The 16,093-nt window shown below is 46.5% G+C and overlaps 1 protein-coding gene across 3 annotated transcripts; it reads left to right on the top strand.

Annotated features, from left to right (window-relative positions):
- The first annotated feature begins 8,896 nt into the window (after positions 1 to 8,896).
- Mic26-27 (MICOS complex subunit 26/27) lies at positions 8,897 to 14,945 on the top strand. 3 transcript variants are annotated; one of them, XM_089570888.1, is made up of 9 exons: positions 8,897 to 9,029; positions 9,413 to 9,549; positions 9,839 to 9,964; positions 12,464 to 12,518; positions 12,584 to 12,679; positions 13,686 to 13,832; positions 14,413 to 14,501; positions 14,680 to 14,714; positions 14,855 to 14,945. In XM_089570888.1, the coding sequence occupies exons 2-8, from the start codon at positions 9,442 to 9,444 to the stop codon at positions 14,689 to 14,691; spliced, it is 633 nt and encodes a 210-aa protein (XP_089427014.1). In that variant the 5' UTR covers positions 8,897 to 9,029; positions 9,413 to 9,441; the 3' UTR covers positions 14,692 to 14,714; positions 14,855 to 14,945. The 3 variants fall into 3 exon arrangements, with proteins under 3 accessions (XP_089427014.1, XP_089427012.1, XP_089427013.1); XM_089570886.1 differs by having other exon boundaries at positions 14,413 to 14,549; XM_089570887.1 differs by lacking the exon at positions 8,897 to 9,029 and adding an exon at positions 9,101 to 9,343 and having other exon boundaries at positions 14,413 to 14,549.
- Positions 14,946 to 16,093: the final 1,148 nt, after the last annotated feature.

The following is a 16,093-nucleotide window of genomic DNA, read 5'->3' as shown; positions in this document are numbered from 1 at the left end:
TTGTTGAGTCAGTTCTGAGAACGTGTGTGCCCGCTCCCTCGAGAAATCCCGGCTGGGGTCGCCATTTGCCCGGCAAATAAGTCCTCGGGCTATGTTTTCGGCGGCCTCATTTCTAGAATTGCCAGAGTGAGCCGGCACCCACACGAGCTCAATACGCCTATCAGAATTTAGGGTGCACATTCTCAATATCTGCCACGCGGGGGGATGGACGCGTCCGCGGGCGAAGTTAAGAATGGCTGTTTTTGAATCGCTAACTATATAAGACGCATTGGCTTCGGCAATGGCTATTGCTATAGCTGCTTCCTTTGCTTCTTCCGGGGTACAAGGGGGGTCTATGAAATGGGTAAGTGGGGTGGGGGGGCTGCTGGATGGTAAGCCACAGCCACTGAACGGTCTGCCGCCGCACTTGTGTTAAACAGCGCCAACAGCGATGCGGCACATCAGCTGCGTTGCGGGAGGGCCATGAATGTAGGCAAGGCGGAGCGTCGTACGCGCTCGGAGCGCTGCACGTATGCGGGAGTCGAGCCACAAACGTGTGGCGGTTCGAATAGAGGACGAACTCTTTCGGAACGCTGCCCGCAAACACGCTGTACGACAAGATGATCGAGCCCCTGACAAGACACTTCTCGCTGGAACCCTCCTAAAACAGGAACGCAATCATCACACGCTCACATATCCAGAACTTCTGAAGAAGCACATTTTTCAGCGGGCGATTGTTTATCAACGCAATGTTTTCGTATATCACATAAGTCCGCTATAACAATCAAAGCATCCGCAGATCTCCTCTAGCTCTCAGCAGGTTTGCATTTTTTTCGCTATTTTTGTTTTTGCTGTTGTCAAAAACGAACCCCGTTGGTTTTTTTATGGCAGTCCCAAATACTCGATGCGAACAACGGACAAACTTTAAAAGAAAGTTTTTGCTATGCATCGAAAAAATGCACCATTACCTTCAATATTTTCAAAAGACAGTGCATTACAGTATTCCACATTTGCTTCACAATTAAAATTTGTACCCATGAATCCTGGACTTATGCGTGGCTAATACTAAGGCTGGACTAACAAAAAAAAATACTGAAAAAAAAAACAACAACTTTGAGATCACAGTGGCGACCCGCATTGGAGCAATGCGAAAGCAAAACGTCCACATACTATATCGATGTCCGTTGCTGTTCTGACGTCCATGTACTATATCGACGCCCATGGCTATTTTGAGGTGTAAGTTAAATTTTTCGCGTTTTTTCGAATTTAATTAATTACCTATTAAATCTCAGCAACCAAATTTTTCCCACGGCATCATTTTGTCACTTACTATCTGTCACAATCACACTTGCACATTTATCTTAAGAGAATGACGTAATCGTGCGGACAAAATTGTGGACACTTTTTGCTGACGCGACAGAGCCATAATAATACTCCCGCGTTAATAAAGGCTGGTTTAGTGTAGTTTATTGGGGTTTAACGTCCCGAAGTGACTCAGGCTATGCGGGACACCGTAGTGAAGGGCTCCGGAAATTTCGACCGCCTGGGTCTCTTTAAAGTGCCCTGACCTTACACAGTACACGGGCCTCTGGAATTTCGCCTCCATCGAAATTCGATCCCGCGTCTTTCGGGCCAGCAGCCGAGCGCCGTAACCACTGAGCTACCGCGGCGGGGGCGACCCGGCCGCCCATGCATGGCTGCAGGATTCAAGATTCGAAGAAAATGCTACGGTCGCAAAATCACAGTGTATGCCATCTAGCGCTCATCATCCGCATTGATAGGAGCATGATTCCGCCGCGGTCGCTCAGTGTTTATGGCGCTCGGCTGCTGACCCGAAACGCGTGGGTTCGATCCCTGCCGCGGAGGTCGAATTTCGATGGAGGCGAAATTCTAAAGGCCCGTGTACTGCGCGATGTCATTGCACGTTAAAGAACTCCAAGTGGTCGAAATTTCCGGAGCCCTCCACTACGGCGTCCCTCATAGCCTGAGTCGCCTTGGGAGTTAAACCCCCCAAAACATAAACCGGTTCGGCATTTAAATTTTTCGCTGATATATCGTTCTATAAACTTTTGACGGTGGGTTTGCTCGGCAGGACACTCGAGGCAAAGATGATAAGGGTGGCAGCTGTATTAATTGCTTGATTGATCGATCGATCGGCTTCGCAATTGCGTGCGCACGTCATATGCGAGCAGCGGGGCTCGTTGCGCCGCCTCTCCCTCAAATGAGGTGAGAGTGCCGAGGAGAGGTTCCCACGCACGAGGAGCCTGCATGCTCCGTGCAGGTCTCACCGAGTGCGCGCTCTATCCGCAAGGCGGCACTGGGGCGGCGCCGAGACGCGAAACCCGTCCCACTCGCCGCGGCCCGGGCTTGCTGAGCTGCGTTCGGCTGCTTGGCGGGAAGGGGTTGCCGTCGAGTGAACCGGCGTTTCATTAGCGCCCACTTTTCGGGCACCGGATCGGATGCCGATAGACGAGCGGGCTGGTTCAACGCCCTCGTCCGTCTTCTTCCGGCTACTTTGTTGCACTGGCTCGCACTGGACCGGGCGCGCGGAGGAGCGGCGCGTGAGTCCGTGCTGAGGGTGCAGATGTGCACTGCAGTGCAGCGGGAGAAAAGGGGCGTTCTTCCTTATCTTCTCAACTTGACGCTCGCATAGAGTGAACAACATGTACTACGAGGCACTGGCGCAATTCAGAAAAGAATCCAGGGCACTCAAGTAACGATCACGGATGGGTTTAAGAAAAGTGTGCTTGTGTGGGAGGATGGGCGGAGGGAGGTGGTGACAAGAAGTTTTCCATGGGAAAAATCTCGTTGGCCGTCATTTTTTTCGGCGAACAAGGTTAAAATACATAGCGCAAGTTCACAAAAGCACTATTTATGTGGGAATAGAAATCCCTAATACAGTAAATGTATGTTTGGGCAGCCGCTTTCAAATGCTGGATCCCGAGACAACATTTAAAGTGTCACATTACACTGAGCGCAGTCACGCAAGCCTTCTAAACATAGACTGGGCGCGATTTTCATGTGCCAGTCAGTCGGTCGGTCGGTCGGTCGGTCGGTCGTTCGGTCGTTCGGTCGGTCGGTCGGTCGATCCGTCGATCCGTCGATCCGTCGATCCGTCGATCAGTCAGTCAGTCAGTCAGTCAGTCAGTCAGTCAGTCAGTCAGTCAGTCAGTCAGTCAGTCAGTCAGTCAGTCAGTCAGTCAGTCAGTCAGTCAGTCAGTCAGTCAGTCAGTCAGTCAGTCAGTCAGTCAGTCAGTCAGTCAGTCAGTCAGTCAGTCAGTCAGTCAGTCAGTCAGTCAGTCAGTCAGTCAGTCAGTCAGTCAGTCAGTCAGTCAGTCAGTCAGTCAGTCAGTCAGTCAGTCAGTCAGTCAGTCAGTCAGTCAGTCAGTCAGTCAGTCAGTCAGTCAGTCAGTCAGTCAGTCAGTCAGTCAGTCAGTCAGTCAGTCAGTCAGTCAGTCAGTCAGTCAGTCAGTCAGTCAGTCAGTCAGTCAGTCAGTCAGTCAGTCAGTCAGTCAGTCAGTCAGTCAGTCAGTCAGTCAGTCAGTCAGTCAGTCAGTCAGTCAGTCAGTCAGTCAGTCAGTCAGTCAGTCAGTCAGTCAGTCAGTCAGTCAGTCAGTCAGTCAGTCAGTCAGTCAGTCAGTCAGTCAGTCAGTCAGTCAGTCAGTCAGTCAGTCAGTCAGTCAGTCAGTCAGTCAGTCAGTCAGTCAGTCAGTCAGTCAGTCAGTCAGTCAGTCAGTCAGTCAGTCAGTCAGTCAGTCAGTCAGTCAGTCAGTCAGTCAGTCAGTCAGTCAGTCAGTCAGTCAGTCAGTCAGTCAGTCAGTCAGTCAGTCAGTCAGTCAGTCAGTCAGTCAGTCAGTCAGTCAGTCAGTCAGTCAGTCAGTCAGTCAGTCAGTCAGTCAGTCAGTCAGTCAGTCAGTCAGTCAGTCAGTCAGTCAGTCAGTCAGTCAGTCAGTCAGTCAGTCAGTCAGTCAGTCAGTCAGTCAGTCAGTCAGTCAGTCAGTCAGTCAGTCAGTCAGTCAGTCAGTCAGTCAGTCAGTCAGTCAGTCAGTCAGTCAGTCAGTCAGTCAGTCAGTCAGTCAGTCAGTCAGTCAGTCAGTCAGTCAGTCAGTCAGTCAGTCAGTCAGTCAGTCAGTCAGTCAGTCAGTCAGTCAGTCAGTCAGTCAGTCAGTCAGTCAGTCAGTCAGTCAGTCAGTCAGTCAGTCAGTCAGTCAGTCAGTCAGTCAGTCAGTCAGTCAGTCAGTCAGTCAGTCAGTCAGTCAGTCAGTCAGTCAGTCAGTCAGTCAGTCAGTCAGTCAGTCAGTCAGTCAGTCAGTCAGTCAGAATGACTTGTTTCGGAGTCAGATCAAAATCCCAGAAGGTTGGTCGTCGCCTGTGCGGTTGCAGTCCGCAATTCCTCCACCTAACTGGACATGCAGACTCTGCAAGCTCTAGTTCTTTCACATCTGTGAGACTGCCCCTTGTACGCGCATGCAAAGGCTGCTGCTGGTCTTTTTTTTTTTTGGTACGTTTCGGTAACAGGTAACCTCAGGCTCAAGCAACCTGAGGTTTTCCCCTCCCTTGTTCATTTTGTGATCGCAAAGGACCATCTACCACACCCTCTCTCTACCAGGTAAAACCAAACCTCGTTATGACGAAACGGCTTTTAACGAAATAATGGTTATAAGGAAGAAATAGCGATTCCCCTTTTAAGGTCTCACATACGCCCACGTACGTATTTAGCATGTCGTTTTTTTTGCGAAGATTTTCCTAAAACATATGTACCACGAACCTCCACTGAATCTCACTGACCATTTAGCGCTGAGTATGCCGACTTGTAACGGTGCCCAAGACATCCGTACTGATTCGATGTGACAAACTGCAGTCCTTCCGTACTCCAACCTCCTTGCTCTCCTTTTATTGTTTCATGTGCAGTTTAATTTCCGTTTTCGCAGCATGGTCACGTGGTTAAAAGCGCTTGGCAGTGCTTTTGGTGTGCGCTACGGTATCGAAGACCAGCTAGTTTCACAGAAAAAGCGGCGGAAAACGAAAAGAGCAAAACAATTTCCGTTGACCAGAAGGCGACCGTCATCAAAGCCTTCTGTATGGCGTACGCATCCTCCACAAATCTTTCCTGTCATGCGGAGAAGTGTCATTGCCCGTGTGCTCGGGAGCTGTGTGGCGAAGGCAGCCAAAACGGGCCCTCGCGACGAAATCGCCGCTGCTCACCCTCTTTCACAGTGGCCCGTATCCGTCTCTGCATGAAGAAAACGGAGGCAGAATTCCATGTCAGCTGACACTATTCCTCCGAGGCCCGTTTTCTAGGCTCTGAAGCCCATGCGGGTTGCGGAAGACACGGGTAGCGTCAGCAAGGCTGACATTATCGGTTAGTGTACCGGGTGTTTCACCTACGATTTTTTGCAATTTTTAAAAATAGGCTTTTTGAATTAGAAGAGCACTTTTTGTGGCATAGCATTGTAGCGCGTCGGGATAAAGCTAAGACTTGCCATCAAATCGGCTGGTTAACTAATATTGAATAATTAAGTTTTTTACTATTGCTCTTAGTCTCCTTATTTATTGAGAGGCGTGTTGCCCAAGTAATTTTTATATCAGTTTTTAGAACTTCGAAAACTCAGTTATCCTCTACTCTGCGGCCCAACAAATTTTGCCTCCAATGCGCCAACATACATGCTCTTTCGAAAGCTTGCAGGCAGAGCTGCCCCTCCAGAGCACGTAACTCGTCAAAATTGCCGAAATTTGTTTGGTCGCAGCGCCGAGGGTAAGTGCGTTTTCAAAATTCTAAAAACTGATAAGGATATTGCTTACGATGGGCTACACTCCTCTCAGTAAGTAAGGAGGCTAACCGTAATAGGTACAAAGTCTTCTGTAGAAAATATTAATTAACCAGCCTACAACTTATCCCGCATTGTTGTATTCTGATACGCTATTCCGCTAACAATGCTGTGCCAAAAAAAAAGGGGGGGGGGGGGGGGGCTCTTCTCACTCAATAAGCCTATTTTTGAAAATTGCAGAACATGTTAGGTTTACAAGGGTGCTGTAGCGGGCTAGTTGGTTAAACACTGCTAAAAATGAACAGCGCAAACACAGGACAGAGGAACGTACAACACAGGCGCTGTCTTACAACTGAAGTTTATTCGAAAGGTGCACACACATTAAGTAGTCTTGAGGCAAGCTGTCAGCTGAGTCAACGTCAGGGGCGGTGTAAAGGGCCGGATAAAAGCGATAAAATCTAAAAAGCTATAAATTTTTTAACAAGGTTTATGGGGGTTTAACGTCCCAAAGCGACTCAGGCTATGAGGGACACCGTATAGTGAAGGGCACCGGAAATTTCGACCACCTGGGGTTCTTTCACATGCACTGACATCGCACAGTACACGGGCGTCTAGAATTTCGCCTCCATAGAAATTCCGAGGGTATCTGTTGTTTCAGCCGGCGTCTTCGCTTCGGCGGACGCGGTTGTTGCGACGCGCCTCTGTTCTTTCACTCTTTCTTTTCACCTTTTTTTCATCTCTCCTCTATCTGCACGTGGCAGCGGTGGTGGCTCGGCTCGAGCCAGTCGGCAGGCCCGTGCACTTTCCTTTTCATCCTTCTCTCAGTCGCAACAGCAGCAAATGTGACTCCACAGCAAGGAGGTTCATAAACACCGTGAGACACACATCTGGGTATTATAATTATAGTTGGAGATGCCGTAACGTTAGTGCAAAGTTGGACAGGTCGCCGGCAGCTTTTCGTAGGAAATGTTTAGCTTCCATTCAAGAGTGCACCCCCAAAAAAAAAGAAATTGATCAGCGCCTCTTAAAGCAATAAAAACCTATGAAATTTTAAAGCAGTCGGAAAAAGGGTGCGACAAGCATACTTTGCACCCTTTTAGGTAGCTAAAAAAAATAAGGGTGCAACTGTAACGATCCCACCCTTGCTATGGGTGCGACGAGCATACTTGGCACCCTTTTAGGAGGGTGCAAGGGTGTGAGTTATAGACACGGGAATGCACCCTTAAGGGTGCAAATTTTTTTACAGTGATAGAGCACTCGAAGTCGCTCAAGACCGGCACAGGCAGCAACAGGCCCATTAACTGTAAAAAATGCTTTTGCGTGCCAGCCCTCGACAAGACAGATTTTGAAAAGATATTACGGGAAGCGCACACGTGAGATACATGAAGCTTACCTAACTCAAGATCGTGGTGACACGTGTGTCGGCAGTCCGTCCATCAACCTACTATCGAAAGAGACTGTCTATCTGAAGAAGTGATCTTATCTCTCGTAGAACTTTTTAACCATTTTACATGAAGTGCAAGCCGCGTTCCTTTTTTTTTTTTACCCAGCCGCATGCCCAATATCTATCCTTCACTCGCATCTTGTTGTTTTCATTTTCTCATGTCACTCTTCACATAGGCATCCTTCCTTAAAAAATTTATAGCTTTTTAGATTTTATCGCTTTTATCTGGCACTTTACACCACCTCTGACGTTGACTCAGCTGACAGCTTGCCTCGAGACTACTGTGCACCTTTCGAATAACTTCAGTTGTCAGCGCCTGCGTTGTACGTTCCTCTGCCCTGTGTTTGCGCTGTTCCCTTTTAGCAATCTTAGCGGTATACCTTGGCAGCAGCGCCATCGGACTGGCCTTGGCCTCACATTTTTTGCACTTCACGCCTAGCAGGATATCCGCTTCACCCTTGAGAGCATCGCACCTGAAATGTGAGTTTGCGCTACAAGCAGACTGCATTTTGCTGTCATGAACACTTCAGCCAAATAATTAACTTCTGCACGCAGCAGAGAACCCACAATCGTACACGAAAGTTGGCGAGCCCTTCCCGGCGTCAGGCAGCTACCATGACCGCAACCAATAAAGCGCCGGCGGGTCTGGAAGCTCCGGCCCCGGAAGTAGACCGGAAGTGGGGCCGTAGGAGGAGCGCCGACCTTCCAGCGTGCAGAGACTGACGAGAGAAGAGGGAAAGGCGCGAAGACACTAAAATTCAAGTTCTGACTACAGCCAACTCAGCTTCTACAAAGCGCATTGAGAAAAATTCTTGCTGGAAAATATTCGTGAAGCGGCACGCTTTAACATCTCAGGCATACCGAAACTTTATTAACGCCCCTTTCAGAGCCTCTTTAAGAAGGGTGTGCGGGTCAAGAATTTTTGGCAGCGGCATCGGACTGGCCTTGGCCTCACGTTTTTTGCGCTTCACGCCTCGCAGGTTGATGAACGTTGAACTTGACTTTGTGCTGTCTTTTCATTCCTGCCGCTGCCGCGGATGTGGAGCTTGCACTGATTTTTTGTGTACTTTTATTCTGCAGATATTCTATTTATGCCTCTATAAGTGGTCAAAGCAAATAAATATATCCTTCTGGTTAGCTGGTCGATGATCATCAGCCGGTAGTTTGTATAAAATGTTTGCTGCGGTAGGCTGCGGCCTTTCTTTTGCAAACCGAGGATGCGGGGTAGGTGGTTGGTGGCCCACCTAGGTCGCGTGACGTTGTGACGTCATCGTCGCAGGTGGCAGTTCTATTAATGATTGGTTGCGAGAGGTTGCTCGGAAAGAGCTACCTGGGTCTCACAAGCCTCACAGCTGGCATGTAAGTGTAGAATGTAAGAGCGAATTACAAATTCCGCACATATGGGAAGTTACCCATTACTCGTCATACCCTTAAGGCGGAGCCTTTAATAATCAGGTTTAATTAAGCGCACCAAATAGGCTTGCGCGCGTATGTCGCATTTCGTCTAACGGCGTAACCAAGCTGTCATTTTTTCGTCCAGCGGTTGTAGCGCATTTGGCACACTACGCACATGCACCGGATCTTCTCGTGAAAACTCGGCACGTTTCACTTCCCTGTGTGCAGGCTTATTTGTGCAAACCATCCAAATTTTCTTGCTTTCTTTTGAAATAGCCGCACTTGTATTGTCACGGTTTTTAGTTGCTATCGAAGATCCCGCCTTTGCGAATTCGCAACAACACGCTCCGCTAGCGCTATCGGCATCACCGGCACTTGCGCCGTTTGCGACTTGTGCCATACAGTCGCTCGTGGCGTGCGCTTGCTGCTTGCCTTCGCTGCATGTAAGTGCAGTCGCAGTTTCGTTTCACGGACGTTATATATTGACTCCGCTTATTATTGTTTATCATAGATGTCTGCCTTAGATTGTTAGTGTAAGCTGGTGGGAACGTTGTGCTTGTCTTTCGTCTTGGTCAGCGAAATGACCTCTTTTTGACTTATATTTTAGCTAGAGGACAATCGCTGATCGCCTTTCTCGAAAGCCCCACTTTCTTTTAACTTCCTGCCATTCCTCTTTGCCTTCAGTGATCTTGCTTGACGTTGGTAACTCAGCACTATCTAGCGAAAGGCCGGCTAGGGAAGGGGTGAAACTGAACCGGTACGGTGTCCGTTTGTCCTTGAAGGTCTCTGTTTATATCCCTCTAACCGGACTCTATGTACTGCGCAGATTAATGTAAGGCTGTGCATCCCAAAATCATGGACGCCACGCCCAAAGCTCATGCCCAAGCGGCAGCGCCTGCCGAGGAAAAGAAACCTGCGTGTAAGCCGTGCTGCCGAGGAAAGAAGTTGAAGAAGCCAAGCGAGGTATATATTTTGCTTCAAGTTGACAGACGCTTTTTCCTGTAGCCTTGTTGTGATCGAGTTTGTCTGAGGAGCTATTGATGCTGCTTAAAGCCTTCGAGTTTCTTTTGAAGTTTCAACTTGTTTGTTCAAAGCAGCAGCCTCTCTCGTTCCAGCTTTGCTGTGACTATATTTTTTGCTGCTCTTTATGACTTCACATTATGGCATTGGTTGTGTCTGGCACACTACCATTATGTAGTAGTGTGGGCTTTCTTACTGAGTCACTGTGGCCTTTCTGTTGCCTCTTTTGCAGCTGTCAATATACGACTGTGCTTCCGACAATGTTGAGTATGAATTGGTTGAGGAACCTCCTGGTCAAGTTGAAAATGCTGTTCATTATGTCAGGACAAGCCTGAGCCCGTACTACAGTGCTGTTGAGGTGAGAATGCTGTGAAGCATGAGTTAGTCACCGAACTAAAGTGTTTGCCACCTGAAAAACAAGGAATTGTCAGCGAGTTTTCGGACACTGGCGGCATTTGAGGCATTCATGAATGAAATCTCCTCCAAGTTGTATGTTGGTGGACTGTCCAAAGCAAGCACCTGTGATACCTCATTCAGTAGTAACATGACCTGCGCATAAAGCGCCATGTTGAGCTTGTATGCTTCACCATCTACTCAGTGGAACAGGGAGTTGACAGTCATTCAGAGTTCACAATTACAGACATGGGAAGATGTTCATGGGAGTTTAAGTACCCCTAGAACATTCATGAAGATATGCGTTGTGTCCAGTTTCTGCAGTTCTTATTTGAGTAATGCTTGTTCCATTTTCCATTTCCATTCCATTTTTAATGGTCACTGAATTTTATTGAGAAGAGCTACGAAAAACATGACATGCCAGATAACCTGAAATAGATGGTTGAGTAAGCATGAAAGAAACACATTCTGATGGAGCTTTGTGGAAGACATAAGCTCTTGCAGTGGTTTGAAGAGAGGACACATGATGAAGGAAAGGGGAAAATACCGATTGATTGACCATGTTATTAACTGCGCTATCGGCAGAGCAGAGTTGTGCTACTGTGGTGACTTTATACTAGTGTCAGAATGCTCTCACTGCTGATGATGCCTATGAGTACAAAAGCTGAATTCGGCATCTGTGATTTCCTTTGAGCATCTGCTTTGCTACTGTCACTAAATCTTTTGGTGCCTGAACTACTTGTAATACATCTCCATATGCCTGGCAATAATAGGTATCTCTCTTTTAGCATTCAGTTAGGGCATCATTCTTTGTGTAATTTTGAGTGAAATCGTTTTTAAGAACTTTATGCAATTTTCACAGAGATGCTTGCATATATCTACTTCAGTCAAGAAATGTGTATTCTAGGAGAAAAACCTTAAAATTTCAGATTTTTGCTATGAACATTCCTAGATGGCATACAAAAAATTCAACCCTCTCAAATCAGTGGCGCAATTTCTGTTGGGTCCTGAGATCTTTCATCATGACTCTGCAATGTTTACAGGATGTCTGTTGTACTTCTTTTGATTAATTTCTCTAAGAAGTCATTGTGTAAACAAATAAGCTTTTTTTATGGGTTTTGAAAACAAATGTCCATACATGCACATGTATGTACAGCCTTTGACAAAAGTAACCAGGCTCCATGGTTTGCTTCTCATTCGTTTAAAGAGCCCTCACGGCTTCCCTAAAGGTAAAAAATTTCTTTGAATGTGAGAACAGGGGTTCTTCTTACCATACCGAAATTTAGAGCTTGAGGGCTGGCATAATAGCTTTAATATACGACTGAGAAGATAAACGCGCAGCCTGGTTACTTTTGACAAAGGCTGTACATATACATACATATGCACATACATTCTGCATACATATGTACATACATTCTGCAGCTGCACCAGCACTTACTTAACATGCAGGGATATGCATCTTAAAATTAGTTTTCTGCATTTATTTTGCATGCCTGGCTTAAGATGGTTCTGTGTGGCTTATTGCAAAGAGTCTATATTATAAGCTGCAGACATTCGTGGCACTTTATATCCTAGCAGTAACCGAAACAGAGACATAACAAGTCTCGTACAAATTTGTGTACATTGTGACTGAAAGGGTTACTACCCTTAATGCTCAAATTATGAAGGAATCGAAGAAAAAAAAAATCATTACCCTCACATTATGGTACCCAGATTCACAAGCTCGTATAAAAATTTTGTTACTACCATTAAAATTTCAGAAATCGGAGCGTCGGCAAACAGGCAAAAATAGCTGTTGGTCCATTTTCCATAGCAAATCCCAGTTGTGTGAAAGACCAAATTGATGTCCTTGAACCAACTGAAGGCCCAGAAAAAGTAAACAACTTCTTGCCCACCAAATGTCTTGTTATTTTGCCAGCAACAGTTGCCAGCAAATGAGAGACATGGAATGGTTGGTCTCTGGCTTGAAGTTGCAGATTTGCACCCATTTTTCCTTCGTGCAGCTTGCTCACTTTGACCGAAAGGCGCCGTCTACTGTAACTTTGTTGACATCAAACATTAAATGGAAGCTCCATGTAGTAATGAATATAATGACTGCAAACAGTATGTCACGAATTCGCTACACTGTGCAGTAAAGGGATAATGCTCGTGCTGCTAGCTGAAACAAGTTTTTTAGGTCCTGCTATATGATTGAACAAGTATGGAATCTGAAAACAGTGTGTAAGTTGAGTGTATAGAGCAGTGCCATTTTTTTTGGTAGTGGCTGTTTTATTCACTGCTGCCATGTCTGATGCATAGGATATTGTATTTCCTGTATTTATGGTAGAGCAGGGAGCATTTATTTTGAGTTGTTTTCATTTCTTCCTTTTCAGCCTCACATTTCTGTAAGCACTCAGCCCTCAGTTAAATTTTTCTGTATGGATTTCAGCCAGACATTCAATATCTTTTTCATCTTTCGTTACAGTCGGCTACCGAAAGAGTTGGAGATATCTACACTACAGCTGTCGAGCACTCAAAATGTGAGTCCCTCTTCGTTTCCAAGACAGTTTACCGCCTGGAGTGCTTACGCTATTCTTACTTTCAGCGAGCTACGAGTATGTTACGAGGGAAGAAAACACGGTCGCAAGGGCAATGGCCATATCCTTGGGAGGCCTCACAGGAATTATCCTTGGAGCCAGAGGTATGCTTTGCAAAGTGCTTCTGGGAATGCCACCACATATTTTTCTGCTTGTATGTAGTGGTTTATTCTTTTGTACACCTTAATGGGTGCATAGTAAATTGTTACTCGTGCCCGTGCATTCTGCATTGGAGTCATGAAGCAAAAATATTCAGGAGCAGAAACCTCGCTCAATGGAATGGTATGAAACACCACAGATGCATTGAGCGGTTCATAGCGATTTGCATGCTATAGGAATCTTGTAGTCAGGAACAACAGAGACCTTTACTTCTTTAGGGGGGGTCTAATTCTTAATGCAGTGGATTCACTGTGTTGAAGGGTGCGCAGTTAGATACTTTGAAGCATGCTTACTGATGTGCTGCTCATACTCCAAGAGTAGCCTCTCTTCTGTGCCACCGGAGGGAGCATGTGCCTCCATTGGCGTCTTTTTCTTTTGTGACATTATTGACAGCTGGTCTTAAAACGACGTGACTAGATGCAAAATATGGTCATGCGCAATGTTGCTGTAGTTTGTGGCATTGTCTTGCACAGTCTTCAGTTGAACATGTAGCAACTGGTTCAGTGTCACTGTCATCCTATCCTACTGTGCCTATTTGGCTGGCGGCACTTTCACCAAGTTTCCACTCTCGCATGTCTGTGCTCCATGACCGGAGGGATGGCAAGGAAGTGTGCTAGTGCTAGATTGGTCACTAGCGATAAAGCTGCTATGTCTAGATGAAGCTTGAAGTAACTCGGGTAAGCTTAGAGGAGTGTCGCATTAGCTGCAGCCGAGTGGAAGATGAAGAGTGAGCAACGTGGTTGCATTCACATGCAGGTGCCAGAAATATGAGGTGAAGGATAAGTTGCCAGAGGAATGTGCAGTGCAGTGTGAAGTGTAATACATTGCGTGGTTTACCGGGCAGTTCTTGGCAATGTTCATTCTTATAAAAATGCATGGTAAAGAAATTAACCCACGGGGCTGACTTTGAATGCAGATATGTGCTAATAGAGGTTTGTCCCCCTTTCTTAGGAGGCATGTTCAAGAAGCTCATTTATGGAACCGTGGGAGCTACTGCAGCTGCTGCAGCATGCTACCCCAAAGAAGCCAAGCAGTTCTCACAGGATTACCTTGTTGTTGCCCGGGATGAGGTTGCTGCTGCTGTGAAACAGGCCACAGGCAAGCTGAATTATGGACTTACATGTGATAAGTGTCATCTGTGGAAAACTCATTCTGGGCACCTAACTGTCTCTTTCGTGGGCTTCACGCATGTTTGGTCCATATGCTTGACTGTGCAATGATTATTGCTACATTTGGTTTGTGTGAATGTAGCCGGCAGGTGCTGGCTGGAAGAGGAGTTCAGCAATGTTGGTATTCTAAGTGAAGTGTCGAGAGGCTGTGACCTGACGTGTAAATGAAAGAAAATTCATGGTACTGTTGAGTGCTGAATGTATTGGCTTTGTATGCCTTGTGCAGAGCTGCGCTAACTTCATGTTGTCAGTGGTAGTTGGCCTTTTCTCTTCGGTCACTTATTGATCCTCATTTTCCTGATGATTCTCGCTGTGTGCCATAGGCATGTCAGCCCATTCATTGTCCATTCTTTCTTCATTGAAGGGCTCGCTAGTACATTTAAACTGGATGTATCTAAGCTTCTCTGAAAAGAGTTTCATGCCGGGCACTTGTGATACTGTCATACGTGTTGCTCTCGTTGTGCAGCGGTTGCTTACGGTTCTTTTCCTTTTTGTGCGCTTGCCCACAGGCCATGACCTGAAGGACCTGTTTTCTAAGGTGCAGCTTCCTAAGCTGCCCGATTTCTCTCCGAAGACCATCGACCAAGTGGGGCAGCAAGTGAGTGACGTTCAGTATTATGGTTTCAGGCTGGCCGATCCTGAATCGGTAAATACTGTGCTCTGAATTTTCCAGCTTCTCTTTTTTGGTCTGTGATAAAATACAGACCACCCGTAAGTGTTGCAGGAAGTATCAATCTTGTGTGTGGTGTTTACATTGGCTTCCTTATTTTTTGCAGAAGAGCTCGTAGTGTTGCCATTGAGTGCACACAAGGTAAGTATGGGTTTAGTTCATTTTAAGTGTAATTTGATAACAGTTGCCTCTTTATGGCATTGCTTATGGTTGCTTTGTTTATTTATGCTATTGCATTATTTTTACATATGCATTCTGCACCTTTTCATTTTTCTACCCAGGTGTAGCCTTCCCTGCCATCATGGTGGATGGACATCTGGTGGATGTCGGCAATAAATTAAGCTGCTGCAATAAATCTCACTTAGATGCTTTTTTACCTTGTTGATTTGCTTTCTCTCTCCTCATTTGAAAGATTTCTCATTTTGAGGGTAACCAAGGTGTAAAGTTATTTTCGGATCTTGAAGGCTGCATAGCTTCTCAGTCCAGTGAGCACTTGCTTGAGATAGGAAGGAAAACGTGCTGAATAGTAGTGCAAATTGCCCGGGTTTTCACTTCGGTTTTGGTTCAAGGCTCTGTTTTCAAGGTCAAGCAGGCTTCAAAGATAGCTGCGGTGGATGAGTGGTTAAGGCGCTCGTCTACTAAACCAGAGTACCCAGGTTTAAACCCGACCGTGGCGGCCGCATTTCGGTGGAGGCAAAACAAAAGACGCCGCTGTACTGTGTGATGTCAGTGCATACTAAAGATTCCCAGGAACGTTTGATCCCCAGGTGGTTGAAATTATTCCGGAGACCTCCACTACTGCAGTACACACCTTGCACTCCCTCCTTTGTCTCTTCCCTTACAGGGCCTTACAGTGCAGTTCAGGTGCCCCCAATCCCCCCAGGTGCAATCAATTGTTAACTGCACTAGAGTGCCTAACCACCATAACAACTGCCACCAGCCACGGTGGGCAGTTTGCTTACAGTCCGGTGGAAAGCGCAGGTTGTGATCAGGTCACAAGGTCACATCATGCCCCATTTGCTACCATAGCTCATAAAGTCAGCAATAAAATGCCAGTAAGGAAGGGTGTCAGGCTGGGAGACACGATATCACCAATGCTATTCACCGCCTGTTTACAGGAGTTGTTCCGAGGCCTAGATTGGGAACAGTTGGGGATAAGAGTTAATGGAGAATACCTAAGTACTTTGCAATTTGCTGATGACATTGCCTTGCTAAAGTCACTCAGGAGATGAGCTGCAAAGCATGATCAATGAGTTAGATAGGCAGAGCAAAACGGTAGGTCTTAAACTTAACATTAAGAAAACCAAAGTAATGTTCAACAGTCTCACAAGGGAGCAGCAGTTAGCAATTGGTAATGATGCTGGAAGTGGTAAGGGAGTACGTCTACTTAACAGCAGGTAGTGGCCGCTGATCCAGATCATGAGATGGAAATAATAAGAATAAGAAAGGGGTGGAGTGCATGTGGTGGGTTCTCTCAGATCATGAGTGGCAGTTTACCAATATCCCTCATGCGAAAAGTA

The sequence above is a fragment of the Amblyomma mixtum genome, chromosome 2 (assembly GCF_055824585.1).
Source record: "Amblyomma mixtum isolate Tamu chromosome 2, ASM5582458v1, whole genome shotgun sequence".
Taxonomy (NCBI): domain Eukaryota; kingdom Metazoa; phylum Arthropoda; class Arachnida; order Ixodida; family Ixodidae; genus Amblyomma; species Amblyomma mixtum.
This window is presented reverse-complemented; position numbering and strand designations above follow the sequence as displayed.